General features: G+C 47.5%; 1 protein-coding gene across 1 annotated transcript in view; it reads right to left on the bottom strand.

Moving 5' to 3' along the window:
• The window catches only part of LOC8024741 (phosphatidylinositol phosphatase PTPRQ), a 138,517-nt gene extending 127,296 nt beyond the window's left edge, over positions 1-11,221 (bottom strand). The window contains exons 1-3 of the mRNA XM_029977549.3: positions 11,132-11,221; positions 4,857-4,999; positions 1,810-1,862 (exon numbers count right to left, since the gene is read on the bottom strand). Of these exons, the coding sequence (XP_029833409.3) occupies positions 1,810-1,862; positions 4,857-4,999; positions 11,132-11,221 (286 nt within the window). The remainder of the gene's footprint in view (positions 1-1,809; positions 1,863-4,856; positions 5,000-11,131) is intronic.
• Positions 11,222-21,134: the final 9,913 nt, after the last annotated feature.

Raw genomic sequence — 21,134 nt, 5'->3', positions numbered from 1 at the left:
GATTGTTTTCTGAAAAACATGTCAAACTCGTCACTCCGGTCGCTTTTCGGTCAAATTTGACAGGTCATTACTTTGTCTATACTTAAGGTAAATTTTCGTTATTTGGCTCTACAGAAAGCCCAAAGCAAGCCCATTATAGATATAATAATATCATTATTATCTGCAAAGTAGCCGCTCCGCTACTTTCACGTAAACGTTGTGAAAAATAACAAATGTTCACACATTTCACGCGATTGCGGCTCAAACAGAGGACATACAACCAAAATATTACATTTCTAGACTGTTTTTTCTTGTAGTCGACTAATATGTCTAAAATAATTTAAAAAAATAAAAATTTACAAAAATGGGGTTTTTGAGAAAATCGACCTCAAACTTTCAACATTTGTTATTTCTTACAACGTTTACGTGAAGGTAGCGGAGCGGCTAGTCGACAGATCATAATGATATTATTATATCTATAATGGGCTTGCTTTGGGCTTTCTGTAGAGCCAAAGAAAGGAAATTTACCTTAAGTACAGACAAAGTAATGACCTATCAAATTTGACCGAAAAGCGACCGGAGTGACGAGTTTGACCTGTGTTTTAGAAAACAATCAAATTTCTAAAAATATTTGAATACATCAAGGTATCTTTATAATACCTATTAAATTAGGGGGGAAATTTAAAAGGGTGTAGAGAAAACAATAGCGTCAGCAGAGGGTGTCAAACACGCGACCTGTGACGGCAGGCAAAAACACTAGTTTCTGCCACTGCGGCTTCTACGGCTCGTAACTCGAGAACAAAAAATCGGGAGAATATGCGGTTTGCGCCCTCCTTCATTTGAGAAATACCCCCAAAACATATATTTTTTTCGTGAAGATTAAAAATTAGACCCTTTTAGCCTGCCCGATTTGAGATGAAATCACCCATATATATTATTAGTGGGAAATTACGCTTGTGCAAACTGCTGCTGCCTCGCACCAACAGCTTCCAAAGCTCCTTTCAAAATTTTAGATATTCACTCTGCGCATAGTCAGTGGCGCTGGCGGACGGTCATGTGCTTACAATGCGGGTCTTCGTACGTAGCTCATCAATAAATCGAAACGGGCAGGGATGAGAACTGAACTAGAAATTCCTGGGATCTCAAGCGCGGCTTTCATAGATGTCCGCCAATTGCGATGCACTAGAACACCCGGACACCGCATCCCGTAATAAATTTCAAATTGACTGACCTAGCTATGTCATGGAAACATTCGTAACATTTGAACTGTCAATATCAAAGGAGCGTTTGGCGTCATTCAATCGACACCTTTAACCGATGGGTACATAGCTGCGCATCGGCACTCAGCTAACTAACCATCATGCCTTCGTATATATGAAATTATAATATTTGTGTCTGCCCTATGTTTCTCTGTCGGTCCGTCAACGTCGGCTTCAGTGGCACGACATTTTAGTATGACGAAAATACGGCAATACATGCAGGAACGTGATTAAATAAACACAAAGGTAATAAACACAAAGGTATTTATATTTAACAAAACAAATTACTCTAGCACGTGATAGTCGAGACGGAATGTCCAACGTGCCTGAGTGTCCAACGAGACGAAAGATCCAATCGAGGCGGAATGTCCAACGAGCCTGAATGTCCAACGAGACGGAAGGTCCAACCGAGACGGAATGTCCAACGTGCCTGAATATCCATTATCTGATCTTTCGTCTCGTTCGACATTCAGGCTAGGCTCGTAATCCAGACTATACTCCAGGTGCCGACTATAGCCCGGAAAATACAATAAAATATAAATCGTGAGGGCTCACAAATGGGGTAACTCACCTTTTATACGAGGTGATTCAAAGTAGAAGAAATCCCGCGGTGGTCCCAAAAGTCTAGAAAATAAAACTAAAATGAGGAATGTTCGCTTCGGGAACACAACACCGCACACATTCATCCAATGGGTAGAAAACCGGTACTGCACTGAAAGGGAGACGATCAAAGCGGAAAAATGAAACAAAACTACTTCGGCATTAATTTTCGAACAATCAGGAACGTTTGTGCGATGAGTAGTTCCAGTCGTATGCGCCGAGAAACTGAGGGAGAGGAGAAGACTAGAGGGAGCATCAGAACGGCCGAGCTCTGGTCTTGCTTTGCTTTGAAACGTATTTATTTAAACGTTAAAACGCGGAAAGTCGGCGTCCGGCGTTTGGCTCTCGCATTCGACCGCGTTCGGCGAGTGCAGTGCAGACAAGGGCAGCTATAGACCATTCCATATAGCGCTCTCTGGGCGGCACCATTTTCTTCGAAAGCAGCGCCCTCTCCATACATCCGGGAAATTCAGCGGGTTTGGCGGGGTAAAACGAGAGAGAGGGCACGCTCCCGACTCCGCTAGCAGACGACAAAAAGGGAGGTTGCCATTCTCCGTCTTTGGGCTGTAGCGGCGGGCTGTACGGAACATGGAACTCTCGCTCGTGGCTGCCATTGTGAAGTGGTTCGCGTTCTTAGAATAGTTGTGGCTACTCAAAAATCAGCCTAGAGCTTTCTGTTGTTCTACTTCGGTAAATGATCAACTGCCATATCTTTTTTCTTTACTTAAATAGCAGTTGAGTCAGCTGGCAGTACTACCGTCAACTACTGTGTGTATTGCGGCAGGAGAGCACGTTTTATTTATTATTTCAGACATCCACTCATGGTCGCTAAAGGCCTACACCAGTACGAACTTTGTATAGTAAAAAAGGGACAGCCACCGGATTCTTTTCGCCGGAGAGACCGGCCAGTCTGACACAGGTTTCGCTTTTTTTTTATTTGCACGCAGATAACAGCGCAATTGGACTCTGTTAGTCTTGTTTATCTAGCGTAGTAATACACGATAACTGGCATACCAAAATCTGCGCATCTGCGCTTGAAATTCCCAAAATGACGCAATTTTGAACAGAGTTTGTACGCCAGCCGGATGCTAGGTACTGCCCACTCTGCGGAGCAGACGAGATGAGGGCGAGAGGGGAGAGCTTTTTTTTTTTCTCTCTTCTATGACCCTAATGGACCGGTCTATACTCCGTGTCAATAGTTGCGTGCAGTACAGGCGAAGGTAGCGCCAGGCGAGGGGAGAAAGGAAAATCATTAGGGAGGCTGGGGAGGAGGAGAGAAACCTCCTCTCCTTTCTAACTTTCCCAGTGCTCTCCCTTTCTGCACTTTCTTCCCTTGACCTCCTCTTCGCCTGGCGTTGCCTTCGCCTGCACTGCGCACAACTAGCGCAGTGCAGGCGAAGTTGTGCACAACTAGGGGAGAAAGTGATTTTTGATATCCTCGTTTTATTGTCATAATTCAATCTACGAGCTGTAAGCATCCTAAAAACGACATTACATTCATGCGCGACCAATTTGCGTATTAAAAAGGTGATCAAAGATCCCAACACTTACCGTTCGCGCAGACCGACAGATGGTGCTACCGAACCTCGCTGAATACGCTCAAACGGTGGACGGCACTTGTCAGCCACTCACGAGCAATGGGTTCCCGCGTGGACGAGCGGGACTGGTCGGCCGCTCGTCCACACGGAAACTTATCGCTCGCGAGTGACTGACAACCGCAGTCCGTCGTTCGACCATATTCAGCAAGGTTCGGTAGCGCCATCTCTCGTTCTGCGCCAACGGTAATTGTCGGGAGCTTCGACCACGTTTCTAATATGCGAATCGGCCGCAAATGAATGCGATTTTGGGGTTTTTAAGATGTTTAGAGCTCGTAGATTAAGTTATGACCATAAAACGTGGATCTCAGAACGCACTTTAGTGCCCTTTTAACTCACCGCTTACCGCTTTACGCCCCCCCCCCCCCCCCCCCTCCCTTACTATGCACAGCGGAACACATTAGATCAGCAGCGCTGCGACATAAAAAAAATACGGCTGTTCTCCGTTGCTAAAACTCTCTCTCACGGCCCGGTGTGAGCAACACTAACAGGAGCAAGCAAGGTTCGTTCAGAATTTCCATATAAAGCTTACTTCATGAATCAAGAGGTGAGAAATGGGGTCGCGATGCATTTCTTGCAGCAGTAGCCACATCCGTGAGGACCAGGGTCCCAATTGGCCTTTTGGTATGTTCATGCACTCGGCAGTAAGTTTTTACCCAATTAACAGCCTGCCAATTAATTTCGGTTCACATCTCCCAATAGTTGCAGAAGGCTCAGATTAAGAACGTGTCACTAAAGACATCGTGCACTCTGAGCCAACGCCGCTTATCCGCAAGTTCCAGCTACGGAGTCGCCGCCCTGGTGGCCACCCTTCGAAACGCCACTTGAGTGATTGATTTCGCTGTGTATACGGTCGTAGAAGAGGAAAGCGGTGCTAATAAGATTATAAACCAATTATTGGCACATACAAGACGAATACTGAGCGTCGCCAGTGAGCTAAATAGAGCTGGGCGACCTCTATTTCTTTTCTAGTTTTGTGAGACGACATTTCTTGCACACGATCGGCTCCAGCCCTTCCCCAGTAGCATCATTAAGGCGGTGATCGCGTCGTACACGATAACAAGCAGAGGACTACACATTTATTTCGCTTTACACGTTACTGGCATACCGGCACTGCAAAATGATCACCCTCCTGACCGCCATGTTGGCACGATCAGCGCGCCCCCTGTACTCGCTGGAACTTATGGATAGAGAGTAAGAGTGTTGAATTTAGAGTGTCATATACAAGAGGGCGGTGCCCTGATTGAGCGCTGTGTCAGCGTTTGCCTTCCCGTGTTCAATCAGTGAGGACCCACCAAAACGCTGAGGCAGCGCCCAATCTGTGCCCCGCCTCTTGTTGATGATGCCGCAAATTCAGCACTACGGCCTTGCCATTTGGGAGGAGTTCTCTGAGCATGGGCCGGGAACAACAAGCTCAACCCACCTTTTGGAGAGGACGCCATTCTGCAGTGACGCCGAAAACTCGTACTTTCTACCAACACTGAAGACAATGTCAACCGTCCGCGCAGACGAGTTCCAGGATGATATGCGGAAGTCGTGCAGGGCGCTCTTGCACACGGAGGAGCGCTGCGAAAGGGCACATGGTTCACAGTAAGTCATATACCGGGTCGGCAGCCTCGGACTGAGTGCTGACGTTTGGCTACGTGGGGCCAAATTTAGTGTAGTTGAGAGACTACGAAGTTAACTTGAGTCGAGTGTGATGTATACTGGCAACTTGACCTGTGCAGCATCTCTTGACCAGGTGTCTTCAACGTGCTTCATGCAGTTGAGATTACATGAAAGCACACCGATACGGCGTTCATCCAGATCAAGACGAAGCACGGGCGGGAATCTAGTAACTTTTCTTTTTTTTTTTTTTCCTTACGAGGTTTATGCAAAAGCCTTTCTAGTCAAACACCATTACAACACGGACAGCTCCTGTTATACACTCTTAGTAAACAGGGTATCTATAGCCCTCCCTAAAGGTAGGAACGGTCTTGTAACCTATGTTCCTCCATAAAGAGAGAAACTTTCGTCCCTAAAGCAGAAGAGCAAAGTTCCTCCGTCACCTGCATCTCATTATGGCGGCCCTGAATCGAGAAAATCGAGCTCAATAAGGCTTAACGAGGACGCTATGTCTTTTGTACGGGACGAGAGGAACAAAAATAAAGGGCGTAACACGAACTTTCCGCGAACTGCGTTTATTTTCGAAGCCAGCTTCCCCCGGCAGGTAAAGAAACTTCCGTTTCAAAAGCAGTTACTCAGTCTTCTCGTCATCAGCACTGCATGTTAAACGGAGACAACCGATACCCAGTTACTTCGCGCACTTTACGTCTTACCTCTGCTATTCCTCGAGTCACAATTCCTTCGTCAACCGCACATCACGGAGGAATGGTGAACCAACTCGCGAAACCAAAAGCCGCTCTTAAAAGAACTAACTCGAAGCCGCTTTTTTACGGTAACCAGAAATTATCGCGTACCGTGAAAGACGGTTAAATCGCTTGCCAGCAGATGGCAGGGTCAAGCAGAGCAATTGCAAGTAGCTAGGCTAGATGGCGCTAGGTAACGTCCAATTCATGTTCTACAAAAAAAAATATTTCTATTTTCTTCTGTCACCATTGCGCTTCGGGATCTTCGGGAACCTTATTATACACCACATGTAGACACATTCGCATACCCCAAGCATCAGTTGAACGTATATATTAAGCGCATACACAAACACGGCAAAAACAAACATCAGTAAGACAGCACACGAAGCCGATCGCTACTTCCAAGCTCTGCGTTTCTGTTCTTATACTGGTCGTTTTGAACGTGCGGAATTTCTCGGTGACCGCCTAAGCAATAAACATATTCCCAGCATGTTGATTCTTTTTTCAGCAATGTCATATTTCTGAGAGTCTTTTGAACGTCTCAGGGGATGAATCTCATAGTAAAAAGTAAACGCTCATGCCGCAATTATTTGAAATAGAATAAATCAAGCCGCTCCAATGCGGTTCCAAGCCATACATTTGTTTCCCCGCACGACACGTCGCAGGCAGTATTTCTATTGTAGCGTTCGTTTTTTCTATTTGTGCTGTTCGTGTGCGAGTGCATTTGCCGTCTTGAATTAATCTCTGTAGAGCGCATATTCACTCAGCTGGAAGTGATGCTTCACGGACAGAGAAATCGCTTTTCGATAAACTGGAATGCAGTCAAAGTCGCGACTTGCAGCAAGTATTAAAGGGTAACTGCAAAGAAAAAATTTGCTTTTTTAAACAGCCTAATCGGGGATAAGCATGTCTCAAAATATTTTTCCGCGAAAGAAAAAAAAATTTTACAGCAATATTTGTTGCGCGAGACTGATTTCAGTTTGCGACTATTTCGTCCGTTTTAAATCGCGTGCCACAAAGTTGGTATTATACGTCACGTAGTGGCTGCTATACCTCACGGACTGGCTGCTACACGTCACGGAGCGACGTATAGCAGCCAGAACGTGGGACACTAAGTTCCAGTCACACTTGTGCCCGTTACTTCAAAAAAGTAATTAATTACAGTAACAATTACTTCGCATAAAAAGCAGTCTCGGGTAAGTTACTTTTAAAAAGTAATTCGTTACAGTTACTATCAGAAAAAAGTAGCGACGTTACTTTTCAGTTACTTTTCTATAACACAAAAAATAGAAAAAACTCACAACGTTTTATTGCATAAAATTAAAAAGTACGTTTTTTAGTTCATATTGTAACTTAGCAACAGTTGCATCTCAAAGTTGGTGTTTGAAAATTTCCACGCCAGAGTAGTGGCGCAAATCAAAATAAGAAACATGCGCAGTGCGGGGTAGTGGCGCTAATCAAAATACGAGACATGCGCAGTGCCCTCCACGTGTATTGTTTTTTCACGGTTGATTCACCCGATTAAGAAGCGTTAACACAGAAAAAAGAAAAACCACAACATAGATAGGGCTTCAAGACACTAAGATGTAAGTGTTCAGTCACAAAGTACAAGCGCGTGCGTAAAGATAACTAGACATGTTTTCATAAAATCTACACGTGGCTATATTCGGGTCGTGACTCGCGAGAAAGAACGTATTCACAATTCTGTGCAAGGCCAACTTGACACTCGAAATTTTGGAATAGACGATTTGGAAAGTGCAATGAATGGCTAAATTGCACCTCGTTCAGTGATATATTATTCATAAAACACTGAAAAGTAACGACAAAAGTAACGTCTTTACTTTCATCGTTACCTCAGAAAAAAGTAATAGAACTACAGTTACAAGTTACATTTTTAAAAATTAACTCGTTACAGTTACAAGTTACCAAAAAAGTAACGAAGTTACAGTAACACGTTACTAGTAACGCGTTACTACCCCAGACTGCTAAAAAGTAACGGATTATCGTTACAAATTAACCGTTACAAAGTAATCGGTTAATTACTTCGTGACTTTATTCGATTACTTTTGCGTTACTCCAAAGCAACACAAAAAGACACACTATCTACTGCTTGTTTCAAGGGGAAAATTTTGGGCCCCATCAAAATTAAAACAAAAATAAACATATTCATTACTTTCTACCCAATATTTTAAGTTAATAATTTTCGGAGAACGATCTATAAAGTTTTAAAGAATTTGAACAGGTGCTCAAGATAAACGAGCCTTGCGCTGTCCAACCGGGGCAAAACTAAATCCCATGAACATGCGAGGAATGCACTTGGGCGGTGGAGGCACGCACACCTTTCGAATTAATCCGAGTTTGGCGTCGGCGAGCTTCAAAACACGATTTTACTGATGATATGGTTTTTCTATGTTTGCTGCATGTTGCCTATAAAGGGGCTGGTTTACCTAGTAAAACAGACTGACTGTGAGACAAAGATGCGGTACCAGCGTCTGGGTACATTTCAAAGGCTCCTCCTTGATAAAGGTTGTTATCCGACCGAATAGGGCCCACTTGATCTTCTTTCTAAATCACCAACCAAACTTATCAGAACCAAGACGTCACACGAAATACTAATGCACAATTTCTCAACTGAACTGACCTTCCCGATAGCAATGATTAAAAGAAGCCCAATTTTCAGTGAACAGCACGCTTCCATGTCTTTCACGCGTGCACACGCAGGCGGCTTCACAACTCCAGCGCCCAAATGAGTCGCCATTTATTCTCAGAAAATTCGGGCTATGTTTCCTTTCCCTAAAATTTCGGTTTAAGTTCCCGCACGCCCAATCCGCTGACGGCAACCCCAGCATTATCGTTTCTAAGAATACGGGCTCAGTTGGGATGTCCCAAGCCGTTTTGTTGTGCTTCCCGAACAGCAATCCCTGCTGCTGAAATTTTCTGTTTAAACTGACAGCAGGATTGATGCTAGATTTTTCTTTGTTCCAATGCACTGCCGCCACCGGATCTCTCATGTTTTTGCCCTACGCATCCGCTAGTGTGAAGTCAAGCGACAGGAGCCACACAGCTGGTTGGCCCAGCCAGTATTCGACTTTCACAGCTCTGTCAAGGATGAGCAGGGTTGAGGTTTTATTAGAGCTGCCACTCTGTCTGCGGGATGATGTATAGGCGGAAACATCAACAAGCAAAGCACGGTTTCGTTTAAAAAAAATTGTTTTGGGGGAACAAGGCGGGAGGAGTATGGGGAAGAAGGAGGGTAGATGAGAGGAGGAGGGGGGGGAGGGAGCGGACGTACGCACCACGGTCACTCTGTCCACGATCCCACTCGACACGAACCCCACGCCACAGTTTTATGGTTCATTCGTTTTTTGCTCTTTTGTAAGCTCGAAGCAGTCCGTTCGTTTTCCAAGAAGTCGAAGCCTGTTGCCTCTGTGTAGAGCGTCGAATCCTCCCAGCCTGGCTGACCGTGCGAACAAGTCGAGAAACGGTCTCTGGCTGGGCTCTCGTGCTTTCCGCGAATTCCTTTCCCTCACCAGCATCTCGCCAGAATCGTGTGTTACCATGCTAAAAGAGCGAAGCCCGTTGGTATCGCCCTTCTTCCCATCTATTTCTCCCGTTGACGGGACGGAAGAATTGTAACGAGTAATTTTAGTAATTCGTTACTGAAAAAAGTAATGAGATTACATTGCAAATTACATTTTAAAAAAGTAACTGATTAATTATTAAATTACAAGAAAGGTAATTAATTACAAGTAATCCCGTTACTTGTAACGGATTACTTCCAAGTCTGGTCCCAGTTCACCTCGGGTGGTGGTTCATTTGGGCGGACAGGCATGTGAGGAGGCCCGGCCGGGAAGGCCGCTCGCGTCGACTGTCGGTGGATTCGTCCTCCACCTCGGCACCGCCGAGGTCGGGAAGGGGCTGATGGACGGGCACTTCCGTTTGGATTCATACCATAAAAAAACGAAAGCTTCGCCATTCTTTCATGCCCGCTGAAGTCTGTGCTCCCGCCTGTCTCGCCTACCTCGACTAGTCGTTTCGCCGAAGTGATTAGTGTTTCGTGTTGACCCAGGTGCTTGGGTGAGACTCCCTGGGCCCGTGTGCTCGAAGCCGGTTAACTTTAACCGCGCTTAAAAGTTAACCGCCCTTCCCTACTAGGTACCTACAAGTACCTAGCCAAGTTTGACGAGGGTTGGATGGGCGGTAGCTCCGTGTTTTATTATGGGGTGGAAGCTGGTGTCACCTACTGGTTGTAGCGAATGTAAGTGGCTTCCGTGGAAAAGTTCCCGAAAAGGGGGGACCCGAAAACGCGCGCTACCGGGTTTTCGCGACGAAGCGTGACATACATTTGAGTTTAAGAAACATTTTTTGTTGCTCGTAATACACATATTCGGTAAGGTAAAACTAAATTAACTACTTTTTTAAATTTCTAGATCTTTGGCTGTCTGAAGTGAAGACAAGCCTTGACATGGTCCCTACACGGTACATGAAGCACGATTGTCCCGGTAACTCGTTGCTATCGTAGCCTCGACGAAAGCGGTCGTAACGTAGGGCGGTGCAGTTATCCGAACTACGGCGGAACATGCGTATAACCATCACGATGTTCATGCGCACCTTTGAGAGTTGGGACACAACACTCTCCGTCGGAACGGCTTGCAACCACTGCTGCCTTCGGGGTTCATCCTTCGGGAAGGCAAAAACGGGTTTCGCGCTATAAGACCTGTTATCATTTGCTTTGCAGCCCTTTGCAAAGCAGGCTAGGCATTTTCATTCATGCATTCGACGCTCCATGTGAACGTCTAACTTCATCGTCTGCTACAGCAAGACACTCGGCGCGAGCGCCTGCTTCATTCTCTGCTACAACAACCACTGTAGCAGAGAATGCAGCAGACGATGGCGCTCATCTGGGCTACCTAGGGGGCGCTGGGTGGATCCATTAGTGATAACGTTTAGAGAAGGAAACGCGCAGGCATTGTCCCTGGGCCCCAACAATGGACAGCTTCCTGCTGTCCATTGTAGGGGCCCAGGGACTCGTCAAGCTGCTTACTGCAGCTTTTTTTCTTGGGCCCCACCATCATAAAGGATGGAAATAAAGCATTATTATATATTGCAAGAAGCCTCCTAGAAATTAAAAACAAAAATATAACAAGAAAGAGTGCAGCATTCCCATTTATTGCCCATGTTGATGTTACTTTATATCCAAGATTAGGTGAACTAAGTATTGACTTTGTACCTAAAAAAGGCTCTTCGCTATTTTTTTCTTCCTGACACGGTCAAGACAGTAAACACACACAACAAGCGGATTTTGAAATAAAAATGATGCAAAAATAAAATAAAAAGCGTGTAGTAATACCTGATAATAAGCCTCGGTCCCGTAAATCTTAACTTTCGATGTCCGGCAGGCTTCCTTGCATTGTACTCTGCAAAGAAAAAAATAATGCATCTGTGCGTTTGACTGTGACCTACTGCGCTGAAATCTCATGCAACCGCTTAACACACTGGCACCATCTATAGGGTGCACCTGGAACACTACCAAAATGTGTATAAATATACTCCGCTCCACCTTCAGACCGAGCGCAGTAGACGCCACGAGCCATCCCAGCCGATCCAGCGCCGGGAGAAAATTGCGTGACCTGCCGGTTGGGCAGCGACACAGGGAGCTCAAGGTCACATGACACTCTCTCAACGCTGGATTGGCTGGGATTACTCCAAGCGTCCGCTGCGCTTGGACTGTAGGTGAAACGGAGTATAGACAGAATGTGTTGCCGTATTTGCGAAATCAAATCTACGCGCTATCTATGAAAAATGGTAGCTGTAACATTGTCAGATTTAGTTCAATGTGAAAGAATGATGCGTACAAAATTATACGAATATGTGTTCAGGTCAGAAGTGTTTTAGGTCTACCCGACAGACGGCGCCAATGTGCTGAGCGGTTGCAAGAGATCAGAACGCACTCGGTCACAGTGAAACGCAAATGTGCAAAGTAAACTTTCATCTGATGAAGATGACAGTCACAGAATGTGCACCGTGCTCTGAGCTGCGCTAGGTTGGTCTGACACCTGGGAGGTATCATAAACTCAACCCTGAGGCACGGCGACATAATATAACGTACAGCACGACGCTTATTATTTATGTTCATGATGTTGTCAAAGTGCGTGACTGTAAATAAATTGCGGCTGCCTGCTGAAGTGCCGAACTGTTTAATTTTTCTTCATACACTAAATTCGTTTACACTCTTCAGGCTGTAAAAAGGCTTACACTCGTGGCTACACTCTATCAGCACTCATGTTTCATACTCTAGTCACCTCAAGAACCGCAGTAAAAAGGAGCGGCCCCTCGCGGAAAATTAGTAAATCTCCCCTTCGTAAGTTGAATTAAGATGCAGCATAGGTGCATCTTAGATTGACTCTCCGTTATTTCATCAAGACATGCGCGTTTCAAAAGCCCAAATCAACCCATCTTCTTTCGACAATCAAATCTTGTATGAACTAATACGCGCAGTGCATACAAAATGCGCAAAACGTCCTTCTTTTTTATCTGACAAAGAGTATATAGTAATATTGTAATACCCTTCTAATAATTGCGAAGTAGGGTGGTGTTGTTTAGAACACCCTTCATTTGTTGAATTGTATACAAATGACATAGAACATTCCGCGATCCAGTGCAGCGAAGCGGCAATATGTCCGCGTCGAACAGATCTTGCGAAAATTTGTGTGCGACTGTGTCCGATTTTTATTGCCATTACAAGGAGCTCAGCTTGAACACTAAACAAGCACAAAGAGAGGGAACGAACATTGCTTTTCCTAGAAAATAAACTTAATGAATCTCGAGAAATTTTGTTTTTTCTATAAATAGTAATAAAAAAACAATATATACGTGTAACCTTATTAATGAGTGAGGTGGTCACGGGTATTAATGAGTGAGGTGGTCACGGTCACGTAGAGCAATCGATACTAATGACGTCCAAATCGTAGACGAATTACGCCGACTCTCAGAGTCAATGACAGAAATGTCTCGCACTTTCAGTGCCAGACTACAAACCTTAGAGCAAAATGTTCACAGCCGTTTTACGGCAATCGAAGGCATTGTTTCAAAGTGCTCCTCCGAATTGACCCAACTCACCGGTCAAATGAACCAACTCACCAGCCTCTCATTCCAGGCGGGGTCCTCCAGTCCTCCACCACCCCCACTATCCACACCCTACCTCCAACAGTGCATCCCTGAGTATGGCTTTACCTCTCCCCCACCCGCCACGCCTCAGTAGACACCAAACCACTATCTGGCAATGGAACTGCCGCAGCTTCCGACGGAAGCGTGGCAATCTCCAACATTACATACAATCCCTCGAAACGCCCCCCGATATCATAGCGATTCAGGAAACCCGCGGCCTGGTCAAACTTGCCGGCTATAGAACTTTCCAAAATCCTGATAAGGAACACAATACCGCCATCCTCACACGTAGACATCTAACCGCTTCATACAAAAGCCTTGGCGGAGTTGACGTCGAGCACCACTTCTTGGAGATCTTTCCCCAGCGGAAAGACGTCCCCCGTCTCTATATACTAAACGTATACAGCCCCCCGTCAGCTCGCAAACACAGATTTGGCGTTCTCTTTTCCCGTGCCCTAGGGGAGGCGGGTCCTCACGGCCTGGTCATAGTGGGAGACTTCAATGCCTCCCACACGGCCTGGGGTTACAGGACATGCACTCCCAAGGGTCGGAATATATGGACCCAAGCGCAACAACACCGTATCACCCTGCTAACCGACCCCCTCCAGCAAACACAAATAGGTACCAGCGTAACGATCAACACGACACCGGACCTAACTTTCACACACAACACAGCCCTCTTAAACTGGCGAAATCTCAGAGAACCGCTAGGTAGTGACCACTACATACTAGAAACCACGGTAGGGGGGTGCCTTGGGAAATCCCGTCGCAACCACCTCCGCATTACTAAATGGGACGACTTTAGGGCCAGTAGAGAGGCATCTGCAACCGAAACCATTAACAACCTAGAAGAGTGGACCTCCACTATCCTGACAGACATTCAACTGAACACCACGGACATCCCAGACGAAGCCCACTTAGAGGCAATAGACGCCCGCCTCCTTCATCTCTGGGAAGCGAGGTCCAGCCGACATAAGCGATGGAAAACCCAGCGGCACAACCGCAAGTTACGCCGCAAAATAGCCTACTTAGATAGAGAAATTGAACAATATTCCTTGAAGTTACTAACCCAACAATGGGGCCAGATATGCGACAAGATGCAAGGGAAATTGGGGCTTAAGCGCACATGGCTTCTGCTTCGTCACCTCCTTGATCCAACCTCAAGCAAGCACGAGCAGCAGCATCGACTTAATACTTTCCTGCACCAATGGCCGGGGACTGAAGACGAACTCCCCCAGGAACTCCAATCGCGATACATAGGCGTCCCCCGGACTACTTCCTTGCCCCCGTATGCAGGGCCCAGTAACCCCCTCCTGGATTCGGACATTACGGTCCCTGAGGTTCGTGCGGCTCTGCTTCAGCTCCATACCAACTCGACGCCCGGCCCCGACCAAATCAGTAACAAGGCCCTTCGCAACCTGGATGACCGATCCATAGAAGCCCTCACAAAATACATGAATGAATGCTGGAGAACAGGCAATCATCCCCCCGCATGGAAAACCGTAAACATTATCTTTATCCCAAAGCCGGGTAAGACCCTCGCCTTAGAAAACCTCCGGCCGATCTCGCTCACGTCTTGCGCCAGGAAGCTGATGGAGCACGTCACCCTGAATCGCCTCGTGGCGTTCGTGGAGGACAACCATCCCCTCCTTCCGCAGGTGGTGGGCTTTCGAGCCGGCCTCTCAGTCCAGGATGTGATGCTACAGCTTAAGCATCATATCCTACAACCCACTACCTCTCGCGACACCCGAGCCACCCTAGGCCTCGACCTCACCAAGGCTTTTGACAATGTCTCGCACGAGGCAATCCTTACTAACCTAGCCGCCATTAACCCAGGCCCCCGCATGTACGGGTACATCAAGGCTTTCTTAACTGACAGGCAGGCAATCATTACACTAGGGTCCCTCACCTCCGATCCCGTACAACTGGGAAGCTACGGTACTCCCCAAGGCTCCGCACTTTCCCCCTTCCTTTTCAACTTAGGCCTTTTACCCCTTCCGGCTAAACTTAACACACTTCCGGGACTTCATTGTAGTCTCTATGCAGACGACATTACGCTGTGGATGGGAGGTGGCAGCGATGGACACATTGAGGCCACGCTACAGTCCGCCGTGGACATCATAGCAGTACACGCGGGAGCGGCCAACTTATCTCGCTTTCCACAAAAGTCCGAACTCCTCCTACTGCGCCCCAGCAGAGTGGCCACGACCCCTCCCGAAATCAGGTTGCAAGTAAACAACCATCTCATCCCTGAAGTTCCTACCATACGAGTTCTGGGCCTCCTAATCCAAAACAACTGCAAGAATGCACAAGCATTACAAAAACTACAAATAAGCGTAGATCAAAAGCTCCGACTCATTCATCGAATCTCCTCACGACATCATGGCCTCAAGGAGCAGGGGATGCTGTCACAGAAACCGGCTGTTCCAGAAACCGACAGGAGTCGAGCAGACGTCTGCGGAAGAATAATGTCTAAGGAAGTAAACGACCGCCTTCGGCGGATGAGCTCGCGGCCAGGCGCGTGTCAGGTTACGCAGGGAGCGCTCCGTTGAAGCGACCGCATGTTCGGTGTTTCTTGGTATACACAACCTAGAGTGGTTTTGGGGGGTACACAGGCCTCTACAGCCCCAGATCTACGAGGCGAGCTGGAGGCTCGCTGTTGGAATGTGTTTTCGTCAGCGCTCGAATTGCCTGGCGGGTCTTAGTGTTTAGAAGAACCCTGCTTTAGGGTCAGGGGTCAGACCGAGGGAGCAACAACCTACCGAGGGAACAAAGAGAGTGCGGTAACCGCGGGGTCGCTAGGACTGGGAGTGCGAGAGAGAACTCTAAGGCGGACGGTCGCATCGCGACGTCGAGGAATGCGGCGAGACCCTGTGGACGGCCCCACGCCAGGCACCGGACGAAGCTTCCAGTGAGTGTGCGACCGCAAAAAGTGGGCATGCGGGGCCAGTGAGCCGCGCCCACAGTGTGCCAAGCCACCCGCCGGAATTTTTCCACCTCGGACGGACCGCGCAGGGAGACGCCAGCACCTCTACGCCAGATGAGACTTTTTCTTTGCACTCACCTATTCTCCTATTTTAGTTTACCATTATAAGGACTCTTTTAAACTTAATATTTTTCTAGTACTGTCTAGGACCCCGAGCATGAAATTGTAAACCGTTATACTGTGTGTAGCTGTGCTATCTTCCGTTTGATGTCTACGTGATTTTTGCATATTATATAGCGCCTAATTATTTCCCAACCCCTGTCAAATTAAACAGCATTTATATATCCCACACACGCCTCCGTCTCTCTTCATTGGTAAGACTCTCCACCAGAGCGTGGCCCTATCGCTCGGTCAGCGGTCCCCTTCTTTCACATCGTCACTCGGGAGGTCTACCGCCTTCCTGTGACAGATGCTTCGGCTGGTCCAAGCCTTTGTGATTAGCCGACTTGTCTTCTCCACTCCCTACCTTCCCCTAGAGCGAGCAGAGCTCGATAAAGTTAACGCCCTTATTAGAAAAACCTACAAGGTGGCCCTCAGCCTGTCGCCCTTTACCTCCACCGATAGACTCCTTAAATTAGGAGTCCATAACACGGTCAGGAATCATATAGCTAAGGCCCATCTCACCGCACAATACGAACGGCTATCCACTACTCAGGAGGGCCGACACATCCTCACGTCGCTGCAGATTAACTTCCCATCCAACCCATCTCACAAATGCTCCCTACCCCTCGATATCCGCCAATCACTCCAGGTTTCTCCTATCCCACGAAACATGCACCCTCAATATCACGAGCAGAGGCGCCTTAAACGCGCCGAGGCCCTCCATAAGCGTCTCGGCGGCCGAGAGGACGTGGCCTACGTCGACGCCGCTGAATACACCCGCCGAGAGGCGTTTGCCCTCTCGGCGGTTAACGATGCAGGCTCCCTTCTGACCTCCGCAACTCTTTACACTACACTTTCAGAAGAGGCGGAAGAGTTCGCCATTGCTCTGGCGATGACCAACACCTCCGCCACCACAATCGTTAGCGATTCCAAAACAGCTATCCGTAATTTCATGAAGGGGTGAGTTTCCCCCTCCACCCTACGCCTTCTCACCACACACCCTCCTCACCATTCTGTCCACCTCATCTGGACCCCTGCGCACTTCTCCCTTCCTGGCAACGAGGCCGCCCACACTTCCACCCGAGGACTCACCGACCGGGCTGGGGACCCCGCACCTCCTGGGATGGAGTTTCGCACGGCCCGGGACCGATTGGTCACCTTCCACGAGATCACAAACCATTATCGACTAAGGCGGCGCATCTACTCTCCCCCACACCCTTCCCTGCCTCGAGCTCAAGCCACTACGTGGCGACAGCTCCAGACCAACTCATGTCCCAATCCAGTCCTCTACTCCCATATAAACCCAGGCCTCTTCACCCCCTCTTGTGCGCTATGCCATGGGAGAGCAGACTTAACCCATATCATTTGGAATTGCCCGAAGGACCTTAGGTCCGACGGGCCTGGCATTGCTACCCTGGGGCAGTGGGAGGCCACGCTGCTCAGTTCGGACCCGGTCCTTCAGGACAGGGTCACCCAACGGGCTGATTGGGTCGCTGGGGTCCATGGACTCCTAGCCACCAGGCGGGGATAAGCTCCCTATCCTGCACGCTCAACGATCACCCTATAAGACAAATAAAGTTTTTCCTCCTCCTCCTCCCCTATTTGGTGCCTGCAACGCGTCTTCGATGGTGTGTTTAGCGTCCTCTCCTGCCCATGCATTATAAGTGGTCCCGGAGTGGCAATACATGACGTCAGAAATGTCAGATATCGCCATCCTGGCGGTTGGCGCTAGAAGTACCGGCAGACAGCACGTGCGAACACGAGTGTAGCTGTCGTCGCGGCGTCCCAACTTCTGGCTACCGAAGCCTCTGTGGAATGTCAAGCTGGAGAGCACCCGCCACAGAACAGGCGTCTCCCACGTCCATCACCGCTGCGGTGACACCGCCAGGATCGCTGTTGGCAACAGCAGGACACTTCTATGACGGACTCTCTAGGCGGAAATCGAGGGACCACTTTTGGGGACGAGGTAAATAAACACACCTGTCGGAGACGCGCTGCAACGCTTAGTAAATCGTGCTAATTATGATTCATTGCATCAAATATGATAAAGTATGATTTGCATATGTTTCTGCAATTAGTGCTATAGGTTACGAATGATTTATGTTTCCTTGACCTGTGAGTAACAGTTTTTCGTTATGCTTGATCGTAACGCGTATCGCATTAAACCCTGCTCGTAATTCTGTTATGTTTACTTAAGGGTGTAAACATTTGTATCGTGCACCTTTCTATTTTCATAAAAATATAAAAACCGACAAGTTGTGACCATATTATTAGCATGGATTCCTTTTGTGATACTGTGTTGTAGATGTGTTGCCCAGCTAGAATTGTGAATTCATTCCTATTCGCTCCTCATTTGTATACCTCTCTCGGGCTCGCTCTTCACTGAAACTAAAGCTATTCGAATTTTGTTCTCGTCCCTGCTAAGAGCACGTTTTCTTCATCTTTAAAAGCGCCACTCAGCAAGCTGAGCGGTATGTATAAAAAAAGAGAGGTAGGCGATAAATGGAAAGACACACCAAAGACTTACTAAAAAAATACATCTCACTTTGAAAAAGTCCCGTGGCCTTGGCGGGGAAATGCCTCGCGTAGTTGGAACGGCAGGATGCACCACAGAATCGGGGTTTTCCCCTTTGAATTAGGAGGGGCGGCTGCTGCCATTTCTGGTCGTGGGCATCTCGGGCGCCATTCGACACAGCCGTCACTGCTGTCTCGGCGAGCCCGGTATGTCGGCAGCACTCTCCCTTGGCTCCGCGCAACTGCGTGGGCAGCACGATGCACATGCGTTTTCTCGGACGCGACGTGCCTACACCACTAGGGGAAGACTTTGGCGCTCTAGACGGACTGCTGTCTAATGCGAATGAGCGGCATAGAATGTATTCTGCTTAGTAAAGTATTTGGATGTACTCACGCAGTATTCATTAATCTGCCAAATATCGATTCGTAACACTTACCTGCATCCTTGCTTCTTAAAACAGGCATCGCGACGACGAAGAGAAAACCCGGTTTCCGAGCAGTCGATGCTGGTCCCCTCTTCGGCTGTAAAAAGAATACCATATAGCTGGCAGGAGACCATTCCACTCCGCCTTCCACTCATATCTCGCTCGGGAAAAATTCTACAGCGATATTTCTCCGTACCTTCGGACTTGCGCTCGCTTTTAAACATTCTCATGAGACACCTGGCGAAGATTGGTGCCCTATTACTCGGGGCAAAATCTTCCTTGGCAATGCAGTCAAAGGTACGAGCACGCCTGCCCTCTCCGCTTTTGAGTGCTGATTTAAGCTATGCGCACGCTCTCCTCGAAAATGCCAAGAAAGGTTGTCCCGAGCTACGTACAACGATATGCTACTTCGAAATGCGGCAACATTACGGTGTTTAACTACAGTAGCGAAGCAACGCAAAAACGCAAACCTAATTTCTATTTTTTTTTTTTTTTTTTTTTTTTTTTGCGTGACAACGTTTTACCCAGGAGAGCACGTACAGAAGCGAAATTGGCCTTACCATAGAGCGCTTCCACGTGACATACTTCCGGGTCGGAATCTTGAACCCCCTCTGAATGAGACACCCGTAGATCGCGGTGACGTGCCATCGCACTGACAGCGTTTCTCGTTGATGTAAGCGTTTTCGGCTATGTACATTCGATCAACTACTCAAAAGTCATTATCTGCAACGATCTCCAAAAGAATGTAATGTTCGATAATTTTTCTTCTGTCATGAAATGTCTTCCGTCGCAGTTATGAAGTTTATAGCCGATCCCTGAGGCAGTACAATATCCGCCGGTCGGCAAATCCTGAGCGCTAACATCGGTGAAAAAACTGTGAGTGCGCAGGCGAGCTGGTGGATGTTGATCATAATGTAGAAAACCCGAGACTGTGGTAAAAGCAGGGAAACGGTGTCGGGGGAGAAAGACAGGGGAAAAGAACGTCTCAATCAAATTGAGACGTTCTTTTCCCCTGTCTTTCTTCTCCGACACCGTTTCCCTGCTTTTACCACAGTCTCGGGTTTTCTACATTATGATCAACATCGGTGGCAGGGGTTTCCCCAGGAACTAGGGGAAGGGGAGGGGGGGAGGCGGAGGGGTGAGAGAGGGGGAGGGGAGAATGGAGATATAAGAAGGCAATTTTCGTTTTCTGTAAATAACTTTTTTTTTTTTTGCATGCGGACAATTATGCGCGGGTGGTGCCCGACAGAGTTTCTGGGACTCTACATTCAACCTGACAGGTTAAACGTTTAATGAAAATTGCGTAATACCCCTAACGACTTCATATCTATTATAGTTCCATAGTGCCCTGTGTTTCATGATAGCTGAATCTCGTTTCTCCTTCTTTATTACAATATCTGCATGGTCTTTTAGATACCGTCTTCCTTCACTTAGCCATACTCCCAGATATTTGTACTTTTCTGCGTGTTCTATCAATGTGTCCTGTATCTCCATTGGTTCCCCCTTCTCGTCGTTGAAAACTATTATACCCGACTTGTCCCTACTAAATTTTAGTCCTAAACTGTCCCCTTCCCAGCTGCAATTCCTAATCAGTTCCTGTATTGTCTCACGATTTTCTGATACGAGTACAATGTCGTCTGCATACATTAACCCAGGCAATACTTGATTTACTTATGTCCTTCCTCCATGTAAGTCAGGTCAAAACCTAGGTTGCACTGTTCTAACCTTTTTTTTATCTCACTGAGGTGTGACTAACTTGGTCGGTGTTACCTGGCCGCGAGATGAAAATGATCAAATTTGTAAATATATTATTGCAATTACCAGAGCTCTAAATGTTAGGGAGCGAGTGGCACTGCACACGCTGCGACTGCACTGCGGCTCACGTGGCTGACGAAGCAGTTTTGTTTTCTTTATAAACTTTCCACGGCCGATTAATCAAGGTCGTCCGTGCCAACAAAAGCAATCGGCAGCGTCGAATAAACGTTCAGTCTGTTGGCAAACCAGACACGCTGCCCATGGCTCCTTTCTTCAGAGTCTACTCCGTTGGCGACGAGAAAACCGAACCTAACGCCTGAAACCGGTCAACTCACCCCGCACCACACGCACCAAGGCCTTCGCGGTTCCTCAGTTCAACGGAAGTACAGATAAGTGGACCTCCT

Source organism: Ixodes scapularis, unplaced genomic scaffold, assembly GCF_016920785.2.
Source record: "Ixodes scapularis isolate PalLabHiFi unplaced genomic scaffold, ASM1692078v2 PGA_scaffold9__187_contigs__length_104089568, whole genome shotgun sequence".
NCBI lineage: Eukaryota > Metazoa > Arthropoda > Arachnida > Ixodida > Ixodidae > Ixodes > Ixodes scapularis.
The sequence above is the reverse complement of the archived record's forward strand: the minus strand, read 5'-3'. Positions and strand labels throughout refer to the sequence as shown.